General features: G+C 42.0%; 1 protein-coding gene across 1 annotated transcript in view; it reads left to right on the forward strand.

The window, feature by feature from the left end:
* Window positions 1-24372, forward strand: part of SLC26A7 (solute carrier family 26 member 7) — a 619854-nt gene that overhangs the window by 519501 nt on the left and 75981 nt on the right. The window contains exon 10 of the mRNA XM_069219229.1: window positions 9546-9641. Coding sequence (XP_069075330.1) covers window positions 9546-9641 — 96 coding nt within the window. The remainder of the gene's footprint in view (window positions 1-9545; window positions 9642-24372) is intronic.

Genomic DNA, 24372 nt, shown 5'->3' on the forward strand with positions numbered 1-24372 from the left:
TTCCATCCATCACTTGGTAATCTGTCCAGCTGGAAAATGAACTGACACACCTCATGCCATGTACTCCTTCATGTATTTTGCACTCATAATTTCAACTTTTTTGTATTTCAATCATCCCACTGGCCGGGCACAGACACTAATGTATTTTATCACCTATTATCAAAGAGGTGTCAAGGATTGAATGGACTTCTGTACTCCAATCTTTTCTCCACCTCGAATTTTACTTCCTCAGGCGAAGAGTTAATGATTAAGGGTACCTTAAGCAAGGATCCATCTGCTCATCCATCTCTAAGTCTGTCCTTCTAAGTCTGCTTGTGTTCTTTTTAAATGCAATTGTACCACTTCCAATATAGGCAGGGATAACTGTATGCCCAATGTTGCATGAGGGACTGCATATGCATCGTACATGTGGTTTGGTAGTTGTACGTCTGTTGTCTATATACACAACTCATCGCCAGGGCATGGGAACAGCCTACCAAGAACCAGCACCACATTTTCAATTAAAACAGCAATTTTATGAAAGAATAATTCTATTATATCTAAGCATAGGTGGTAAAGGACAGAAATATTTTGTATATGTCGTGCGAAAAATGTTCAATCATAACAAAATGATAACAATATGTGTAATTAAATTTTCAGTACTGTTGAAGGAGTGGCACAGAGAAAGAAATTTGTTATGAATCCATAACACATGACCGATGTTAGAGTGCCTCAAAATATTTGCCACAATATATATGAAGTTTTAGAGCCTCGTTAAGAGTTTCCTGGTGTGAGAGGTGTTAAAGTCACCCCTCAGAGTTATCAATACTGGGGCGTCCGTTAATACCAGTGGAGTGAAATGAACAGCTTGTATGGCTTGAAGCATGAGAAGCTCTTGGGAAATGAGGTACTTCCACGTTTGGTTTAACCAGTAATTCCTCATTCTCCATGCAGTTTCCCCTGGACATCTCAGTTGCTTCCAGCCACTGAAATCTCTGTGGGAAATATGACAGTTGTAGTATGTTTCCACACATCACGTAATTTCCCGTGGAGCTATCAACGTGGTTACGATCCCCATCAGCAACTTCCGGTAACTCACAGTGAAACCCTTAGACATACGAAATTCTATTGTGTTTTCTAAGCTTAGGCACTGTAGTCATCTTGTTACCCTTTGATGTTGTTGCACATGAGGCTATGGCCCCTTCCAGTCATACTTAGTCTTCACTTAGATTTTTGTGTCGCAAGAGCACCCCCATGAAATCAGCGGCGCTCTTGCCACACCTCATCTGGGGTTTCTCCTTGCTGTTTTAAGACACGGGAAGCACTGTGTTTACACCAATTAGGGTCTGCTGTCTCTGCCAGTGGAACCCTCTGACCTGGTGGCTCATTACAACTGAACTGCTAGGTGACAATGACAGTCATCCCACTCTATTGCAGGGCTACCATCAATCATTTTCCCTGCCTGTCTCTGTCCTGCAAAGCCCAGAAAATATGGGTAGGGAAAATGTAGAGTGACCCCATGTGCAGGGAGTAAACGCCATGTGGGCCATCACAGTTTATTTGGGGTATTAAGAAAACAAAATCTTGTGTTGGGAGTTTATTTTCTCAATACAAATAAGTTGCTAAGCATACGCTCTAAACATGGAGTCCGCTCGTCAAATATGCAGTGATGAGAGGGAAGCTGTGGCAGCTCCCCTGACTGCAAAGATATCCCACCTAAGAAGGTGGAGAACGCTAAGTAGCGCATACAGTCCACCCAATGGCAGACCATCCGCTAGTCACTCAGACTTCTACTAAACTGGTGGCAGGTTTTCCCATTGGAATTGTGTCTAAGCTGTGTGTCCATTGATTTGTAAAGTTCACCTTCCTGCTTTTCATGCATCCTATTTTTCTTCCATACCTCCTCACATTTCCAGTTTCCTCTTGACCACAAGGTACATTTTCTGTTGTCTATCACCATCTCCTATACGACTAATTCCAAGTCCATCTTTTTTAGAAGAAACCAACCGGGCTCTATTTCTAATTCTTTTATCTTTCAGGATTTTGCTGATGATTTTCAAACCCTCATATTGCCACCATCTGCTTCTTCTTTCACAAAGTGGGCAGTTTCTTTTCCTCCAGCATCTTTGCTTTTTACTTCCTATCCTGACTCTTGGCCCACTTATGGTTCAGTCAGGAGTCCACAAACATACACAGTTGCTTATTGATTTCATGCATTCAAAGTGTCATTCCTATAGCCCAGGCACAAATACAATAGATGTGACTGAAAGGAGGTATGCACCATGTTTTCTTATCCGATAGGTGCCTCCCTGCTCACCAAAAACCTGCGTTTTACCTGAAAAATAATTTCATAATAAAAGCAGAACAAAAGGTGTAATGAAGACATAGGCAGTGGCTTTTAATGTGAAAAATCTCACACAGTGGATAGTCTTCCTAGCAGTATCAGTCTATGTTATCATTGACAGACTATGTAATTGTATATTTTCCTTTGGTCACTGATGTTATAAACACGGTATGATGTATTTAGTACACTAAAACATGGCCGATATGTGAACAATGTGGTGAACATTTTCAGTCTACCATATGCGAAAACTCTTTCTTTGTTTTTGCTAAATGCACTTGACCCAGTTATTAAATGGCCTTGCCTCACCGTAGTAGAATCATGTGTTGACACTATTTTATGAACTGTTTTGCATAGCGTGGTGTGTGATCTCTCGGTTATACTTGTGTTCTGCTTATCTTTGAATTAATTTTCCTGGTGAAAAATAATGAGAAAATAATGTACCTGATTTTTAATTTACTAGAAATTAATTTTGGAGATTTATTATGAAACTGGTTAATGTCTTGTTGTTTATTTGACCAATAGAACAAGCATTAACCCAAGAACTGATTACTGATATTATTAAAATGTATGTGTGACTTCTCATAAAGTATGGGATGGAAAAATCATGTGAGAAACGCCAGTGTCTCATAAAGTACTCAGCATTTGGCCGTAATGCCGTTTACAAATGTGTGGTATCTTGTATTTCCTGTGTTGGTTCATCCCTGGCCCAGGTGTCCCCTCTGACCCTTATCATAATGGGCTCTCCCACCAGGATTCCAGGAGGAGAGCTGAGACTGCTGGAGGAGATCTGAGGGTGACAAGGACTGTGATGTGAGGTGGCTGGGGCGTTGCATTATTAAACTTATCATTTCACTGTCATCGCTTTCCTGTGTGATCATTGGCCATCTCCACACTGGCGACAAGGATGGGATCCTGTGATGCAAAAGAGAACACGCCCCAACACGGCAAGTTCTGAACAGCACATACGAACTGTGAAGAAGGATTAATTGAGCGCTGTGGTCCTGAGACAGATTCCGGTGAGGCAGTGTCTTTTACTTTTCACAAGGAATGGTGAAATTTAAATGTAACCCTGCAGTGTAGAGGTAAAGTCATCGGATGTGAAAGCTTGCGCAACGACACAAGTGACCATCTGTCCTTTTAGCCAGCACTCTCGCACTGGAACATTAAGGCAGTCTTGTCACATTTAATTAAGGGACATTACTATTTCTGTCCAGCTCAGGGTGTGAGGAAAGGTGTAGTGGCTACGAATGTCAACTGTTTGTTACCTGGAAGTCTCTATATTTAGCAGCTAAATCGTGGAAATAACTCTCCAGCTAAAGATCAAAGGTGTAAAGTGGTTTAAGTCCGAATTATATCAATAATTGTGCCTCGGGGAATTCACCACAAAGGCCAACAGCTATAAATCTGCAGCACGCTCTGGGCGTTTCATTTAGAATGTTCATATCACCTCAGGGAATTCCTCTCAGCTGAGGCAGAGCGCACGCACTTTGCAAGTATAACCCAGGAAGAAACAAATAGTTGAAGGAATCTTCATGCCAATATGACTTAAACAACTGCTGTATTTCAAAAATGTGTAACATTTTATAGAACTGAACCTTAATAAGGGACATCAAGTCGTTTTTCTCAAGATACAGCTGCCATTTCTCCATAATAGAATTTATGTGCTATTAGCACCATCTAGTGGAGAAACTTGAAAGGTGTCAGGCATCAAGAAAATAACATAGGAGGTTTCAGCAGACCTCTGTGTCTGAATCGAACACATTAGAACAGTGGGCACTAAAGAGATACAGTGATCCACACACTAGAAATATTCAGAGTACAAGGGAAAGAAATGTTTGCATAGTTAACAACAGTTGTATTACTCAAATTACAAATAATAAGATTGAAGGCACCCTGATGTATTACAATACAATTACATATGCTGTGTGTATTGATTACTTCAGAATTTAATAATAGAATATTCATGTGAAGTGCAAATAAATGTAATCAATATATATATTTAAAATCAAGTGAAGAGCTACAATTGGATAAAATATGAGGTTGTAGGTGCATATATTGTCAAATAGTTTAGCACACAGGGATTTGACCAAGCACATAACTCGAATAGCATCTAACCACATAGTGTCCCACCATGCAAAAAATCACGCAACCTCCATTCTTCTTAAACACCCCAGGGGAACCATCAATGACATGGAATAAGTGGAAAAAGGTTTTTAATAACTACCTTATAGTGTGTGGTCCTAATATAAATGTTGAGAGAAAAGTTGCACTACTAGCACACTGTTTGGGAGCGGAAGGACAGGAAGTCTTAGAACACCTTCCAGGTTTGTCAGATGAGGAAGGAAACAATTTGAATGCATATGAAATATGTATAAAGAAGCTAGATAAACACTACCTACCCAGGATTAGTACAACTCTAGAGAGGTATCATTTTGGCAAACGCTCACAGAGGGAGGGGTAGAGCATAGAGGACTTCGTGTCTGAGCTAATGAGATTGGCTTCACCCTATAAATTTGGTGCAACCTTGGAAGAACGCATTCGTGACCAGTTCTTATTAACTTGCAACATTGAGAGGGTCCGTGAGGAGTTATGGCTCAAGGATGGCCCCCCCCCCTCAATGAGGTATTAATAGTATCAAAACAGGTAGAACATATGCTTTCGTGTGTAAAAGAACTTAGAGTTGAGAGTAAAAGTGTAATATCTGAGAATAAAGCAGAAGTAAACGTGGTGAAAGAGAAAAAGAAGGAAACTCAAAATACACCTGATAAAGAGTTTAGAGGACAGTGTTTCAGATGCGGAATGAAAGGTCACATGACCTACTGGAAAGAGTGCCCAGCATGGAGGGCAGTATGTAAAGGGTGTGGCAAGAAAGGTCATTTTGTCGCGTGTTGTAGATATAAGAAAAATGATAAAAGAAATAACACTGTCAAAGTTTCTGAGGTTTATTATGAAATTGTGTTGCAAGTGAACGATTCAGGCGAAGGTAATCCCAAAGGCATCATAAAAATAGATAACACTAAGGTTGAAGCAATGTTTGATTCATGTTCACGTCTAACAATCATTTCTGACCAGGTGTTTTGTAGAAATTTTGCAAACAAAGTAAAATTGTATGAAATGGACATACAACTCGGCGGGTATTGGGGTCAGCCAATAGCCATGAGAGGATACTTTTGGGGAACTATTCAATATGGAGAAACAGAAACACAGACTAAAGTCTATGTAGCAGAAAGGGGTGACAACATTTTAAGCTGGCCTGTTCAAAAAAACTTAGGAGTTATCTTGGACCCTAATGCATCACCTCAAATCAAAGTTCAAGAAGTACAAGAAAATTACTTTGTAAATACATTTCCAGAAGTTTTCACTGAGAAACTGGGATGCCTCAAAACATACATTCACAAAATAAAACTGAAGCAGAATGCAATCCCAGTTGTTTCTAAAGTCCGACGACTACCAATAAGTATCCTAGATGCTGTGAGGGATGAGTTAGAGAAACTTTGTAAGCAAAATGTCATTGAACCTGTTGAAGCAACGGAGTGGCTTGCTCCGATTGTAGTGGCTCGCAAAGCGGATAATAAAGTGTGGACTTGCGTGCACTAAACAAGGAAGTGGTAGTAGACAGATTTCCCCTACCTACTATTGCAGAAATGTTCACCGCCCTAAAAGGAGCAAAGGTCTTCTCAACCCTAGATCTGGCCTCGGCATATTACCAATCAGATTACACCCAGATCCCCTGTATACTTGTGTTCTGCTTATCTTTGAATTAATTTTCCTGGTGAAAAATAATGAGAAAATAATGTACCTGATTTTTTATTCACTAGAAATTAATTTTGGAGATTTTTTATGAAACTGGTTAATGTCTTGTTGTTTATTTGACCAATAGAACAAGCATTAACCCAAGAACTGATTACTGATATTATTAAAATGTATGTGTGACTTCTCATAAAGTATGGTATGGAAAAATCATTCGAGAAATGCCAGTGTCTCATAAAGTACTCAGCATTTGCCCGTAATGCCGTTTACAAATGCCAATAGAATATTTAGAAAGTCTCTTAAGACCTGGCTGTTTGAACATGAGTGTTAAGATCTTGTCTGCCTTCCTTCCTTTTTAGCACTAGGAAGCCCTGTTGGGTAGCCATACTTTACAAATACCAATACAATAGAATAGAATAGAACAGAATGGGCAGAGAAACCTTCATCAACAATATGCTCTTCCTGGTTGTAAATTCATACGTTTTCATTAAAACAAATGACATACTTTTAGTAACTTTTATGCCCCATTGTCCAAATAATACGTTTCAACATATTTTGGGTAGTAGCTGCTTTACCAAAGTTAATTGTGTAGTCTTTAAGATGAGTTATCTAACTTCAAATTTGATAATTTGAAGAGACTAAAGAGACTGATTCACAAAAAAGTCCTACATCTCTGACTTTCACACATATTCTCCCATAAAGGAAATGTATTAGTTGATCCTCATAACCTAAAGAGCCAAGGAAAGTTGTGACGCTTAAACATATCTGGGTGTATGCTTAAGTAACATAACAATACGCCTTTCTGTGTTCCTTGTTGCAGAAAATGTGCAGACATTGGGTTAAGATGCATGTGATCTTTCACATTTCAGTTTTTTTCTCCATATGGGCCATGTTTGCTTGTTGTAGGTTCTCTTTCCCTACATTACGTAAAGGTGACGACGTTTCATGGTGTTTCTCACTCTTTCAGCACCACCTATGTTTGGGGTGTATGTTTAGACATGCATGGTTGGTGTGTTGTTGGACTTTTTAGCTTATGCAGGGTCATCCCCAATCTTTTAGCCTCCTGCCTCCTATTTTTTTCTGAACTGTTGCTGTTGGTTTTTGAACCCTGAGCACTTTACCACTGCTAACCAGTGCTAAAGTGCATATGCTCTCTGTAATTTGTATTGTTGATTGGTTTATCCATGATTGACTTATTTGATTTACTAGTAAGTCCCTAGTAAAGTGCACTGGAGGTGCCAGGACATGTAAATCGAATGCTACTAGTTGGCCTACAGCACTGGTTGTGCCACCCACATAAGTAGCTCTGTAATCATGTTTCAGACCTGCCATTGCAGTGTCTGTGTGTGCAGTTTTAACTGTAAATTCGACTTGGCAAGTGTACCCACTTGACAGCCCTAAAACGTCCCTTTTCTTACATGTAAGGCACCCCTAAGGTAGGCCCTAGGAAGCCCCAAGGGCAGGGTGCAGTTTATGGTTAAGGTAGGACATATAGTAATGTGTTTTATATGTTCTGACAGTGAAATATTGCTAAATTCTTTTTTCACTGTTGCAAGGCATGTCCCTCTCATAGGTTAACATGGGGGCTACCTTTAAATCTGATTAAAGTGTAGATTCCCTTTGGGAGTGGATGGACATGTGGAGTTTGGGGTCTCTGAGCTCACAATTTAAAAATACATCTTTTAGTAAAGTTGATTTTAAGATTGTGCGTTTGAAAATGCCACTTTTAGAAAGTGAGCATTTTCTTACTTATACCATTTCTGTGACTCTGCCTGTTTGTGGATTCCCTGTCTGGGTCAGTTTGATAGTTGGGCTGGTTGCACCTCACACTAGACAGTGACACAAAAGGAGCTGGGGTGGAGTCTGCATTTCCTGATGAGCCACCTGTGCTAGGAGGGAGTGGAGGAGTGGTCACTTACACCTGAAAGGGCTGTGCCTGTCCTCACACAATGCAGTCTCCGGCCCCCTGGTGAGTGTCTGGGGCCTGGCCTGGGCAAGGCAGGATTTCACATTCAAAAGAGACTTTACTTTGAAGTAGGCCTACTTCAAAGGAGAAATTGGGTATAAGAAGGGCACCCAAAACCACAGACTTTAGAACACTTCTGGAAACAAGAGGAACCTCTGCCTGGAGAAGAGCTGAAGAGCTGAGGAGAAGTGCTGCCCTGCCTGTGACTGTGCTTTGTGGAGCTATCCTGCAGTTGCTGCTTCTACCAGAGTAAGAGGGTAAAGACTGGACTTTGTGTGCCTTCCCTCTTGTGAAGAAATCTTCAAGGGCTTGATTTAGAGCTTGCCTCCTGTTGTTTGAAGTCTCAGGGACAGCAAAGACTTCTCTCTGCCACCACCTGGAGTCTCTGGAGAGACTCCTGCTCTGACAAGTGGTGCCCTATCCAGTCCCTGGGCCCTTGAAAGGAAAGCTGGTGGAAATCCAAGGAAATCGACTTCGGACGACTTCGGACCGACGCCGCTGCTGAATCTGGTGACACCGCCTGCAACTGACTCTGTGATCTTCGCTGGAATGGGGCGACCTTCACAGGCCCGACGCCGCTTCAGCCCCGCTGAAGTCCGCGACTCCGTGGAAGTCGCTGCACCACGTCATGACCGATGTCGCTCCAAGTGCGCGGATTCAACGTTTCGCACAGACGCCGCGATCCCTGACTTCACGCATCGGCTTGTTTTCACTCTTCACCAAAGGTACTGTACTTGGGGGTCTATGTGACTCCGTGTCCGGCGCCGCTGGTGTCGGCTTGTTGGGAATGGCTCCATCACAACGCCGTGTTAACACCTCATCAAAGCATTTTGTGTTTCTAAGCGCTATTTTTGAGTTTAATCTTTAAAAATTAATAACTTGACTTTTGTATGTCGGGTTTTTGTCGTTTTGGTCTTGTTTTGTTTAGATAAATATTTCCTATTTTTCTAAACTGGTGTTGTGTCATTTTGTAGTGTTTTCATTAAGTTACTGTGTGTGTTGGTACAAATACTTTACACCTAGCACTCTGAAGTTAAGCCTACTGCTCTGCCAAGCTACCAAGGGGGTAAGCAGGGGTTAGCTGAGGGTGATTCTCTTTTACCCTGACTAGAGTGAGGGTCCTTGCTTGAACAGAGGGTAACCTGACTGTCAACCAAAGACCCCATTTCTAACATGTGTGATGGGCTTTGAAACAGTTTCTGAATACCCACAAATTCAAATGTCGTAGGTATTCATAGCATTTGAATTGCCCTCACATTCCTTCGTATATAGGAACAAAGGTAGCTGATATCTATGGCTTCCAGAAACTTTGCATATCGCACAAATTTTCTGTAGTAATTTGTGATATCCCAAAATGTCAATATTCACCCAGTCTGACCTCGTAAAGCAGGATGTGGTGTCTGCGAGCCATTCCGATTATTTCCACATGAAGGTAAAAAAATTTCGTCAGGATAATTTTAAGTTTATTCATGAATTTAGTAAGTGGTATTTTATTTTTCCTTTCAGTGTGTTCTTGCGAGCATCGTTGTGGTGTCACTTAAAGGGATGCTTATGCAATTCTGCGACTTGAAGAAGTATTGGAATACTGACAAATATGATTGTGTAAGTAAATTTAAAACTCTCAGTATGCTATTTTAAAATATATTTTAAACTGGACAGCATCAACACTACGCTTTCTTTTAGAAATAGAATATGGAATATTGGGTTAAATTCAAAAAGGTTGTGCTCCTGGTTTATTCCTGAGTTCCAGGAGTGCTTCTGGCTTACTCGTGCAATTCATATGTCACTGCTTACATTCTACCAAGGGATGGGGTTTGTGTGTTTCAAGTTTAATTTATTCATGATTCGGAACTCTGAAGAGGTCTATAAAACAATACAATACAATAATGCACTTTCCTTTAAAGCAATAAAAAGAATTCCGTACGTTCATTGAGAACATGAAAGTTTTAATATCACTAGCCTGATATTTCCAATAAAATCAGTATAAATTTAAAAAACATTTGTTAGATCTAGCCGTAGGGTAGTCATCCTCCAACTTTTGCCTGCTTTCCTCTGTTTTACTGACCCTGTTTTTGCTGGTTTTAGGACTCTGCGCACTTTATCACTGCTGACCATTGCTAAGGTGCATGTGCTCCCTCCCCTAAACATGGTAACATAATATTTAATTTACCTGTAAGTCCCTAGTAAAGTGCACTTGAGGTACCCAGGGCTTGTAAATTAAATGCTACTAGTGTGCCTGCAGTGCTGATTGTGTCACCCACATATGTAGCCCCTTAACCATGTCTCAGGCCTTCCTTCGCATTGGTATTTAAAACTATTTACCAAGCCTTATACTCCCCTTTTTCTACATTTAGGTCACCGCTAAGGTAGGCTCTAGGTAACACATATGGCAGGGCACTATGTAAGTAAAAGGCAGGACATGTACTTCTGTGTTTGGCCCTGGTAGTGAAAAACTCACAAAAATGTGTTTCTCACTACTGTGAGGCCTGCTCCTCTCATAGGCCAGCATTAGAGACTTCCTTACATACTTTTCAGTGGTAGATTCTGATCTGAAAGGAGTAGCCTTGTAATGTGTGGTGTGGCCAGAATAGTAATAGAAAAGCCTGCTTACTGGTGAAGTTGGATTTCATATTACTATTTAAGAAATGCCACTTTTAGAAAGTGGGCATTTCTCTGCACTTACTGCCTTCTGTGGCTTACAGCCTGTCTCCAACCCATGTCTGGGATGTGCTGGTTGCCAGCTCCCCTTGTGCATTCCACACAGACAGCCATAAATACAGGACACTCAGCCACATATGCATTCATCTGCATACTGAATGGGTCTTCCTGGGCAGGAAGGGTGGAGGGGTTGTCACACGTCAAAGGCCAGTGGCCTGACTCCACACAAAGAACTGATAACCTCCCACAGGGAACCTGGCAGACAAGGATGGGTTAAAAGGGGACCTTGTCCACTTCAAAATCACTCTTTGAAGTTTCCCCTACTTCAAAGGCATTTTTGGGTATACTGGGTCTGTGACCCTCCAAAATCATACACTTCTGGATCTACAACTGGACTCTGTCAGAGGGACTGCCTGGCTACCCAAAGGACTCATCTGGACTGCTTTGCTGGAATGGCTGCTGCCCTGCTTGTTGCCCTGCATGCCTGCTGCCCCCTGGCACTGCTGGAAGGGCTCTGCCTTCCCCACAAGTGCTCTCCAAGGGCTTGGATTGAGTTTGTCTCCTGTTCAGAAGTCTCAGGGCCAGAAACACTTCACCAAAGATAAGAAAATCCCTGTAGGTCGGAAAATCGACTCAACTCCTGCAGAAGTCAACACTGTGCCTGCCTCACGGCTGAAAATTGCTGCATTGCCTACCGGATCGACGCAGCACCTGCTCCTTCTCACCAGCTTGGCAAGGATTCTCAACACATCATCCCTGGGCGTCAAAATATCTATGCATCGCAGTGAGAAACCAGGGCTGCGCTCCTGGAAATCAACACATCACCTTGCAGTGTGGAAAGAAACAACGCATTGTCTGTGCCGCCGTGAAAAATCCAATGCAGCTCCTTATTTTTCAACGCATCTCCTCCTCTGTGACCCCTGTGCATTGTTATTTTTTAGGCATCCTAGGTAATGTCTGTTAAAAGGATACAACCACTGATTCGCAAGGATTGAGACTGATTTACACCTTTAAAAAATGATATCTTGACTTGTGCATATTGGATTTTCGTTGTTTTGGTCTTATTTTATTCAGATAAATAATATCTATTTTCCTAAACTGGTTTGGACTACTATTTGTGGTGTTTTCACTGTGTTACTGTATGAATTATTGCACAGATACTTTACACATTGCCTTCTGAGTTAAACCTGCCTGTTCTGTTCCAAGCTACCAGACGGTGAGCACAGGATAATTTTGATTGTGTTGTGACTTACTCTGACTAGGACTATGGTCCCTACTTGGACAAGGGGTGTATACCTCTTCTAACGAGAGACCCAATTTCTAACAGCATTTAAAAAAATAAAAAATGTGTGAGGAAAACAATTAATTAGTGGGATCAATTAATGACTGTAAGACTTCCGAAGACAATCGAGACGACAATTTCAAGAAAATAGGCCACAGTCATTTACGACGGTACAATTGAAGAGCAGGGCAGACAAATAAGACATGTTTGAAGTCCTGAACACAATTCTGGCAAAAATTACAGACTTCAGAGGTTCCATGCTGTGTATATGTTACACAGTTTAAAGGCAACATATCCCACCGCAGCAATGCCCAGAAATATCGAACCCCATGGGGCATACTTCATGTTACATATGATTGTGCTTTTTTTCATTATGATGGGGTCTTTTACCTTTTGATAAACCCCTTTTCTTACTACAGGCCTTGCTGTTCAGAAGCCTGTGAGGTTTGTTTTAGGAAAGCATTAAATTGGGGGGGCATTTAGAGAAAGTGAAAGTACTAACCATTGATTAAGGTCAAGTTGGTCAATGCCATGGTTTACATTCCTATAGAATAACGGCTTATCTTTTTAATCCTTATAGATTTCCATTCTCATGCAACACCCTTTCAGTCTTCTAGGAATTGACATCCCACCGGACAATCCACGCCAAGAATTGAGCAGAGGTGCTTTTAATTCACAATCCCAGCCTCAGTGCTGCCACCGATATTGCGGTATTACAAGAAGTCAGTCTTCTCAAAACCTGCCCCTCAGTTTTATTCAAAAAGCGACATCTAGTTTTGTCAATAAACTCCACTGCATATAATAGAGTAGCTAGAATCTTGGTCTGGTAAACGGCTAAAAGGGGAGAGGAGTGTCTTCTACCCGTGGCCCTATAGAACGCACCCAAAACCTTAGCCAGGGACTGGGCTTTACACGTTATTTAGAATGTGGTCACTATCGCTCAGTTTACTACACATTATCTTTCACAAAAACATAAACGTTTTTTCCACTTCTAATTTTTGAGAGCCTAAACACCAGGGGAAATTAGCATATTTAAGTTTTTTTCTTACTTTTGAAGCAGACTGTTACTTTTAGAGGCATTCGTTTTTAATTAGTGTGTGTTAGCATAGTTTTGTAGTACCCCCAATTGATTTTTTAGACCCTTACGGGTAGGATCCAAAATCACTATGCCATCCACATAGGGGAGACATGAAATCGACCATTCCCCAATACCTGGTGGAAGACCCACACTTTGTGAAAGGGCAGCAGGCAGGTCTAATAGTATATGAAGAAAAAAGCAGCAGGGAGAGGAGATAACCTTGTTTTAGACCATTCTGCGTTAGTATTACCCTAGAAAGACCTGGATCACCTTCTAACAGGATCCTGCACCATGTGGAAGAGTGGAGAGGAATAATTAGGTGCAATAAGGATCCTGGCACACCAAAGTCTAACAGATTTTTCCACAGCACAGAACAGTCCACCTTATCAAAAGCCGTCGAGAAGTCTACAAATGCAGCATATATTAAATAACCTCTAGCACCCACATTCTTCTCGTTGATTAGTTGTAAAGCAGCTATATTATCTAGGGCCCCATTGTTTTTCCAAAAAACCTGTCTGCTTGAGTGGTATAATTTAATTTTCCTCTTCCCAGGTGTGCCAGTAAACATTTGGTGAAAGCTTTACCCACTGCATCTAATAGGGCAATCTGACAATAGTTTAGAGGAGTAATATAGCCCCTTTTTTATAAATGGGGACAATAATGCTTCCAATTCACAAAGTGGGTACTGCCCTATTCGCAGAACAATAGTGTGGCCCAAAGGGTAGCCTCCTGTTTTACTACAAAATTTGGACTTCATCTGGACCCATAGCCATGAAGGATCGTATTTCTGTAATAGCAGCCTCAATCTCCTTTATAGTAGGTCAATTATAGGAAGATTGTCAGAGTCACCAGATCCTCAGGGTCTGCGCACGTTCCCAACACGTCCACCACTGAACAGCTCCAAGACTCTGATAGATGAATCACAGGGGCTGAGAGAGTTCTAGAGGGGAAGAGGGGATTAGGAAGGGAACAGCTGGGAAGGAGACCTGTGGGAAGCAAAAGATTAAACAATACAACATCAGATTCAAAACCCCATTTAGATTCATAAAAACTCTCTGTTGAATCTAGGATTCAATGATACTTGGAACATGAAGTAACACTCTATTGAGTCCACAGTTCAGAGATACTCAGAACATGAAATAACACTCTATTGAGTCTAGAGTTCAGTGATACTTGAAACATGAAATAACACTATGTTGAATCTAGAGTTCAGAGATACTCAGAACATGAAATAACACTCTGTTGAGTCTAGAGTTCAGTGATACTCGGAACATGAAATAACACTCTGTTGAGTCTAGAGTTCTGTGATACTCAGAACATGAAATAATACCTAAACTAAGGAAACATGAATGGCCTAGAACTAGACTCTAATTAGGCCTCACTAAATCTAGGTACCTGGAGAAGAATAAAAAATGGTTAGTACAATGTTTCATATGGAAATTTCATGAATTGAAACATACTGTTCTAGGAATACAAGAACCTTCCAGAACAGTGTCACAGAACAAACACGGCCTCAATTACATGAGGATAAAGGCCATCCAAACATTCCTTGGAAAACAATAGGAATTGTACTAAAGACCTTACATGCACATAGGATATAACATCCAGAATTCTAGCACTTTAGATTCTTAGAATGCAAGAACATGAATTGTGCACATTGCGGATTTCCACCCGAGTTTGTAAATGCCATGAAATAGTTGCGCACAATGAATAACATGAATTAAGCACAAGAAATGAATCTCGCGTCTTGCCAATTCGGATGCCACCGTGTGAAGGCCGTAAAATGGTAGCGCACACTGAATACCATGAATTAAGCACAGGAAATGAATTGTGCGTCTTGCCGATTCGAATACCAGCATGTGAATGCCATGAAATGGTAACGCACAATGAATATCATGAATTAGACACAAGAAAGTAATTGCGCTTCTTGCCGATTTGAAGGCCACCATGTGAATGCCAAGAAATGGTAGCGTACAATGAGTAACATGAATTAAGCACAGGAAATTAATCGCGCTTCTTGCCGATTCGAATACCACCTTGTAAATGCCATACAATGGTTGCGCACAATGAATTTCTAGATTTGTTCTCGAGTAAAGAGTTGCGCGTCTTGCCGATTCGAATGCAACCTTGTAAATGTCATAAAATGGCTGCGCACATGAATATCAAGATTTGTATCCGAGGAAAGAATCGCGCATCTAGCAGATTCAAATGCCAGCATGTAAATGCCATTAAACATCAAGCGCACTTTCACACGCACAAGAGCAAAATAGATTTATCATGCTAATTAGGCCCAAGAACTAGAAATCCTTCGAGAACGGGATCGGGGGCCCAGCCCGACCTCCGTCTTACTGCCCTGATCAGGAAACACCGACAAAGTGAAAGGGCAAGGCCTGGAAGATCAAAGTAGGCCTCTGGAACAGGAGCTCAGGAAGTTGCTGCTGCTCTGCACCGGGACCTCTGAATAGTGAGCACGTGGAGCTGGGCTGGCTCCCTTATATAGAGTCTTGGCCCAGCCCACAAACCACACCCAGGCATGCTGCAGAGGAAGTTTCTAGAAGACCCTGGAAAGTGACCACACCCTGACACTCTGAAAGCCTGCAGCAATACATTACAAATGAACAGTATTTACAAGCAACTTAATTATAAGTCTTCAGGATTAAACTCTGCAATGCAAAAGGTTAAACAATAGCATATCAACATAATACATGATTTACGTCATCTCATAAGTGCGGGGTTTTTGCATTCCAGTCGCCCGTAGAGCGCGCACTGCCCAGATGTTGGCAGTACTCCCCTCTCCCAAGCGCACTCTAGGGCCTGGTTTGTCTGGTTTTAGGCGATAAAAACGCCTCACTAATCGTAGAGAATGAATGTCAAAAGCAGAGTCCCATGAGTCTCTCTTAGGACCATCATTTTTCTGAGAGAGCTGCAGTTCATAGGTTATTGGGTTGCCTTGTTGAAAGATGGTGTAAGGACCGGTGAACTTGGGACTAAACATGTGGCTTTTCTTGAAGTCAATATGTCGTGTAGAAAGCCTCATTCTATCCTCTGTTTTATATTGAGGTCCTTCACAGTGTTTCTTGCCGTGATGCTCTGCATGCTTTTGTCTGTCTTTATTGCAGTGCGATAACACGCCACCACTTGTTCCATATGGAGCATCTGTTTATACTGTGACTGGATGGTCAAGATCAGGATGAGACAAGACTGGGACGGTGGAGAAGTCTTCTTTTTCAGCATCCTTGGTTGTGTGCGCTTGTTGAGGATCTATACCACTGGATGTCTGGAGACAGTTTTCTGTGACAATGAAACCTTCAGCCCCTGAACGAGTCAAGATAGGAGTACTGGAAAAGACTTCCTTTGAAATCGAAAAGGCTTTATCGGCTTCTGGGGACCACAAGAAGGGCTCTCCGTTCTTCCTTGCCCCCTCCACACCAGTACATGATCCGCTTTGTAAAGGCAATGTAATTTCCTTGGTAGCAACCATAGCTAACGGAGATTCCCTCAGATTGAGAACATTCAAAGTTTTAAGACATCTTGTCTTACAAAGGGATGACTGGAATATTATCTTCCTCTCCTCACTGTCTATCTGAGGATTATGGTGACTCAACCAGGGCATCCCGAGGATGATTCCATACTGAGGAGCATGAATAACATCAAAGGTTGCTAACTGGACGTGTTTAGTGTCATAAGTTTGTCCATCACAAGTTATTGACAGGGGCAGGGTCTGTAGAGTCACTGGACTTCCAGTGAAGAGTTTGCCATCTGCGGTCTCCACTAACCCCGGTGTTTTCTTTTTCTCACACGTGATCCCCCATGCTTCCACCAATTGAGGGCCTGATTCTAACTTTGGAGGACGGTGTTAAACCGTCCCAAAAGTGGCGGATATACCACCTACCGTATTACGAGTCCATTATATCCTATGGAACTCGTAATACGGTAGGTGGTATATCCGCCACTTTTGGGACGGTTTAACACCGTCCTCCAAAGTTAGAATCAGGCCCTGAGTGTCTATGAAATTCTCAATAGCACCTGAGTCCACTAAAGCTTCTCTTAGGTAGGTGTGTCCTTCTACTTGAATTTCTAGATCCAATTTCAAGTACTGTGATTTTCTTAATGGTGGTGTCTCTTTCTGAGAAAGGTCTGAGGTGACTCCCAAGACTAAACCTTCCTTGCACTCTGGGGATTTTAGTTTTGTCTCAACCTTTTTAGCAACAGCCAATCTGCTCTTTGGTTTTACTGGACACTCTTTAACAAAATGACCTTCTTGGCCACAATACAAACATTGTCTCCTTTTCCGACGTAGGTCTTTCTCGGCAGTCGTTAAGGACCGTCTGATAGTTCCAATTTCCGTTGGTTCCTCATTGTTCTCTTCTTGAACTTGTGATTCTCTGTTATCATGAACAAGCCAAGGATCTTTTTCAGTTTTTTTGCGTGTTCCCCTTCGTTCTGCTAAACGATGATCCAGTCTCAAAATGAGATTTATCAGGTCTTGACAGTCTGTAGGCTGCGGGTCTATTTGAGCTAGAATATCTTTTAACTCCTCTTTGAGTCCCTTGTAGAACAAAGCCGCTTGCTTTTCTTCAGGCCAGGATGTCTCGGCTACCAGCTGGTTAAAGTTGGCTAAATATGATACTAAATCTTGATTGCCTTGTCTTAAGTCTAATAATTCACGATTTGCTGACAATGTTACAGTTCTATGATCAGATACTTGCTCAAAATCATGAACAAAATTTCTCCAATTGTAAAGCAGGGGACTGTCTTTACGCACCAGCGGAATTGCCCAGGTGGCTGCGTCCCCAGTCAGGTATGATAACAAGAAGTCCACCCTGGATTGGGCATCAGGGAAAACACTTGGTCGACAGGTAAAGTGCAATTCTACTTGCATCAGAAAGGATTGTGCTTTCAAAGGATCACCTGAGAACCGTTCTGGAGAAGCCAGAGGAATGGCTGAGGGAACGTTGAGAGAAATGTTAGTTGGGGGGTGACCTCTAGTACCTTGAGGAGGAGGACCAGGCCAACCTGCACCCAAAGGACCCTGCTCAATCTTTCCCACTCTTTCCTGCAACTGACTCACTCTCTCAGCTAAATTGGCTGTTAGATCCCTTGATGACACTACCTCTGCTTGGAGCTGCGTGATAACCTTGACTAGCTCGTCCAGTGTAGCCATGCTGAGAACACACGCAAACCAGGAGGATAATAATTTGTGGGCTCACTATTCTGTCAGAGTCACCAGATCCTCGGGGTCTGCGCACGTTCCCAACACGTCCACCACTGAACAGCTCCAAGACTCTGATAGATGAATCACAGAGGCTGAGAGCGCTCTAGAGGGGAAGAGGGGATTAGGAAGCGAACAGCTGGGAAGGAGACCTGTGGGAAGCAAAAGATGAAACAACACAACATCAGATTCAAAACCCCATTTAGATTCATAAAAACTCTCTGTTGAATCTAGGGTTCAATGATACTTGGAACATGAAGTAACACTCTATTGAGTCCAGAGTTCTATGACACTCGGAACATGAAATAACACTCTAGAGTTCAATGATACTTGAAACATGAAATAACACTCTGTTGAATCTAGAGTTCGGAGATACTCAGAACATGAAATAACACTCTGTTGAGTCTAGAGTTCAGTGATACTCGGAACATGAAATAACACTCTGTTGAGTCTAGAGTTCTGTGATACTCGGAACATGAAATAATACCTAAACTAAGGAAACATGAATGGCCTAGAACTGGACTCTAATTAGGCCTCACTAAATCTAGGTACCTGGAAAAGAATAAAAAATGGTTAGTACAATGTTTCATATGGAATTTTCATGAATTGAAACATACTGTTCTAGGAATACAAGAACCTTCCAGAACAATGTCCCAGAACAAACACGGCCTCAATTACATGAGGATAAAGGCCATCCAAACATTCCTTGGAAAACAATAGGAATTGTACTAAAGACCTTACATGCACATAGGATATAACATCCGGAATTCTAGCACTTTTAGATTCTTAGAATGCAAGAACATGAATTGCGCACATTGCGGATTTCCACCCGAGTTTGTAAATGCCATGAAATAGTTGCTCACAATGAATAAAATGAATTAAGCACAAGAAATGAATCATGCGTCTTGCCGATTCGAATGCCACCGTGTGAATGCCGTAAAATGGTAGCGCACACTGAATACCATGAATTAAGCACAGGAAATTAATCGCGCGTCTTGCCTATTCAAATACCACCATGTGAATGCCATGAAATGGTAATGCACAATGAATATCATGAATTAGACACAAGAAATGAATTGCGCTTCTTGCCGATTCAAAGGCCACCATGTGAATGCCAAGAAATGGTAGCGTACAATGAGTAACATGAATTAAGCACAGGAAATGAATTGCGCTTCTTGCCGATTCTAATACCAGCTTGTAAATGCCATAAAATGGTTGCGTACAATGAATATCTAGATTTGTTCTTGAGTAAAGAATCACGTGTCTTGCCGATTCAAATGCACCCATGTAAATGCCATAAAATGGTTGCGCACAATGAATATCTAGATTTGTACTCGAGTAAAGAATTGCGCGTCTTGCCGATTCGAATGCAACCTTGTAAATGTAATTAAATGGTTGCGCACAATGAATATCAAGATTTGTATATGAGGAAAGAATAGCGCGTCTAGCCGATTCAAATGCTAGCATGTATATGCCATTAAACATCAAGCACACTTTCACACGCACAAGAGCTAAATAGATTTATCATGCTAATTAGGCCCAAGAACTCGAAATCCTTCGAGAACGGGATCGGGGGCCCAGCCCGACCTCTGACTTACCACCTTGATCAAGAAACACCGACAAAGTGAAAGGGCAAGGCCTGCAAGATCAAAGTAGGCCTCTGGAACAGGAGCTCAGGAAGTTGCTGCTGCTCTGCACCGGGACCTCTGAATAGTGAGCACGTGGAGCTGGGCTGGCTCCCTTACATAGAGTCTTGGCCCAGCCCACAAACCACACCCAGGCATGCTGCAGAGAAAGTTTCTAGAAGACCCTGGAAAGTGACCACACCCTGACACACTCTGAAAACCTGCAGCAATACATTACAAATGAACAGTATTTACAAGCACCTTAAATATAAGTCTTCAGGATTAAACTCTGCAATGCAAAAGGTTCAACAACAGCATATCAACATAATGCATAGTTTAAGTCATCTCATAAGAGCGGGTTTTTGGCATTCCAGTCGCCCGTAGAGCGAGCACTGCCCAGATGTTGACAAAGATGTACAAAGTTCTGGAGAGGGGGCCTCTCTAATTCACCATTTGACACATATGATATGGAGATAAAATTGACCCAGCTGTCTTCTCCAGTAGGAGAAAGGGTGGGTCTAACTTGTCCCAGAACCTTCTGCCTCTTTTCCCCCAGAAATCCTCATGTGGTTCTTAGAGGCCACCTCTCTTAGCTCCTCCCAAGTACAATCAATGGCTTGCTTTTTTCAGACTACTTTTATAGAGCTTTACTTCCTTTTTAAAAGAGAAATGCAACTATGTCTCATTAGAGAACAAAATGAATTGTTTCCTCACCAGTCTGTTTATTCCTTTATTCATTTGGAGAACTGGAAGAGGAGCAGACATTGTTAGAGCATTAGGCGGTCTTCAGGTAGAATTTCTTACAATCTGCTTCATAAACTGATTGAACGACTGCAAGAAATCAACCTCCCGTAGATCTAGGTAAGTAACTGCCTTTTCTAATTTATCTTTTAGAATAGTTATCATTTTCAGATCTCAGTGGGTTCTACCTGATTGTGTTTTAAATTTTCCAGTAGCCCTGTCGAATTTCCAAGAGCCAACAGAGGTTTTATTCACCTCTAGCGTGAAGACCAAAGGTCGGTGGTCACTGTGAATAGAATCAGATATATTTAAATCACCTAGCAGATGGAAAGAAGTATACCTAATAATAAGATAGTTCAATATAAACTCACTCAATGGGGATTTATGGGTATATTGTGCAGGGGAGTCAGAGGGCAGTCTCCTGTTAGCTATTAAACAATCATTGCTTCACAATTGATCAAGGAGGATCTTACCTCTCCTATCGGTGCTAGTTTTAGATGGAAAGGATATGGGGTATAAGAAAGACTTCCTCTTTTTTTACCTCTCAGAATAAGTCTAAAGCATGGTTGGAGATTTTCCAGTTTTGATCTCCCACAAAAATTACACAGAGGCCATTCTCATTGTCTATAGCATTTTTAATACACAAGGAGTTTAGAGGGGGCATCAGGTGGAAAATAAGCATTCATCAGTAAAATAGGGGATGATGTATTCCCCACCTCCATTGGGGGGATGTTATAGCTAAAAAAAAGATTTGCAAGGTTCTTAAAGATCACAGATTTCCAATTAATCCTATTTGTAAGAAGAATTGCTAACCACCCTTTTGCATGGCCTTCCTTAGGCGGGCAGCTTTACAGTCTGTAGACAATTGTAGCACACTAACACACCAGGTCTCCTGAAGGCAGATTATATTAGCATCTAGGTCCCTCAAAAAGGGCTGCTTCTCTTGTTTTTTCATTATTCCTGCCACATTCCAGGGGACAGTTTTTAATTCATTGCTAATTGTAACATTGTATTGCAGGTGGTGGTACACAAGCATTATTTAAGGCACTTGCCAACCAGTTCTTGTTTTTGAATTTTATCATTTACACTATCATCGTGAGCATTAACATAATTCCCATGTCACAGTCTCTCATAGGTTCCTATACGAACTTGCAACCCCCTCCGGTCCACCAAAGATCCCCCCTCTGGGGAACAAAGCTGCCCATCACCATGAAAATGATAAAATAAATCAGACCCCTTATCTTGACAATTTACTTCCTCATAGGCAGGAAACACATCAATACCTCTACATTGGAGGTAAAATGTTCCCCTGTATTTATACCTGGCATCATATATATCAAAGACACCATTAAGATATCACTGCTTTGGCTTAAATTCAAGGTCTTAATGTCTTCAAAATATGTAAGTAAAGTTGCGCTATTCAGGATCAAATCAAAATCAGAAAGGGGCACAAAGTCTAGCATGTGGATATTAACAGAAGCAGAAGAAGTTGAGTTGTCTTCCCGGACAGATGGTATCAATGTTGCTTTCTCTTCACAAGGGTCCACAAATGGGGTAGCCGCCAGACTGAGGAATGAAGAGCAAATAGTAGGCCATGCAAGGGGTGCCTATTCACTGTACTAAGATCCTTCCTCGCTACACGAGGAGTGATGATAGGGGCCAATGGGCCCGAGTTCAGCCTTTCCTGCTGAATACCTTTGTTGGATACCTAAAACCTTTTTGTAACATTCTCCTCTTCTTGAAAGCAGTGTTTTTTCAGGGCTTTTTTGACATTTGCCAATTGTATTTTTTCTTCCCTCTCCATTTTTCTGTTTTGCCTTTGCCTTCAGGCTATGCATTCTCTGCTGAGGTGACCACATTTTACTCTGGGAGAGTTTGTCTTAAAGATAGGAAAGACTTCAAGCTCAAGGTTTGAGAAAGTCACATTTGATCCAGGAGCAGCAGAGGCCACAGAACAGAAATCAAAGAGGTATCTTATCGCAAGTGTATGGCTTTCCACCCTAGATCCTGTTTTAGAGAAATCCCAAGGGGCCTTAACAAGGGGCTTTCTTGCTTGCGAGCAGAAATCAAGACTAGAAGCACAAGAGCCAGGAGCATTAATACAAGCTTCTTGAGGCACCCTAAGGGATTCCATTTGACAAGGGACTTTCACTTTGCCTTGATTAGCCTATTTTCCTATCTTCCTTGGTACTGGTTGGTAACTTCAGGATCATAGTAACTGTGTCCTGAATAGAATCTGAACCCACTACAAATTTTCTAGAATAGAATAGAATACTCTCTAAACAGAGTAGTGAATCTGAAACGTGTACCTTTTGGCCTGTAAGGTTGCATGATGAATTACCCATTAGTTCCAGATCAGGCGTCGCCGATATTTGAGACATTACCCTAGAGTGCTCTGAAAGCGTACTACTGAAAAGTTGCAGGCCTGTTGTAAATGGAGGTGTAAGCAGTGTTTTTGGGTTGTTATACTTCTCTTGTGCCCTGCACCGTTAGTTAAGCTCTGTGTCTATGCCTGGGAGGGTAATGCTCTCTTTCAGAGAGTAAGGCATTTCCTCTTGGATTATAGTCCCAGACCCCCCTGCAGGAGTGCTTGGAGGCCTAAAGGGAACAGAGAGATAATCAGCAATTCGACTAGGTGGGGTACCCACATTTACATTTACATCATCTAGTTTTTTTTCTTTGCCCCAAAGGGTTAGATTTATTTTAACACAGACCCTTTACATAATCAGTCAGCCAGAGTGAAGTGTGGTCATTTTTAGTCAATACCAATTCTGACCGGTCAACGATCCTGTTTCACAATTCCACAAATGGGCAGGTCCCCTTATAGTTTCCTTTTTTCTAACAGAGCTAAAAACTCAAAGCTGCTGAAAGGTGTGGCTAATGTCTCTGTGGAAATCCATGCAAGATAAAAAAAGAGGAGGTGATAATAGGGAGGGCTCCGGGCTACAAACTGCACCAAGTCCTAGCTCGGCCGCCTTTGCTATTCACACATTAACCCCCCCAGATGGAGTCTCTCTAACAGAGGTCTCACACCAAGTAGAGCACTCTCCTCACCTCCTCTCTGCCTTCGCTTGCCAGGTGGTCCTCACCACTGCATCCCAGGAGGGCTCCCGTCGCTAAATGACTGGAGCAGGGCAGGACATTCACTTGGGCAGGTTCACAAATACTGCAGCCGCTCCAGCCACCGGGCCGCGTAACAGAGTTGAAGCGGGTGGCAAGGAATGAGAGGTGGGGAGCAGATGCACGAATGAGCACTTAACCCTCTCAATTTTCTCAACCCGGCACTGCACACCACGTACCACCCTCGGCCACTCAGCTGAGCTTTAGCCACTCTCATGTGCTCTGACACGATTAGGCAATCAGGTTCTGGCACGCTCAGGCCCGCATTACAGCCTAGTGCCTCACTCCTTACCATGCCCATTGTACGTCCATCTGTCTCACTCTTGCTGACTCGGGCTGGCACAGCGCTCTGCTCTGGCATGGTGGACACAGAGCCCTGCCTTCTTCACCTGATGAGTTATTTGTGTTTTTCCGATTTGTGAAGTCTACTAAGCTTGACATGTATGCTGCCTCATCTAATGGTAGCAGATAGAAACAAACAAAAGTTGGTGCATGATAAATTACATACTGGAGTATACTTCTATAGCCCACTTGGACATTAAGGTGTTCTATGAAAAATACAAAGGTGATAAAATGAACATGTTAGCAACAACCCAGAACTGGTTAACTGTAGGAAA

Source organism: Pleurodeles waltl, chromosome 2_2 (assembly GCF_031143425.1).
Source record: "Pleurodeles waltl isolate 20211129_DDA chromosome 2_2, aPleWal1.hap1.20221129, whole genome shotgun sequence".
In the NCBI taxonomy this organism is placed as follows: domain Eukaryota; kingdom Metazoa; phylum Chordata; class Amphibia; order Caudata; family Salamandridae; genus Pleurodeles; species Pleurodeles waltl.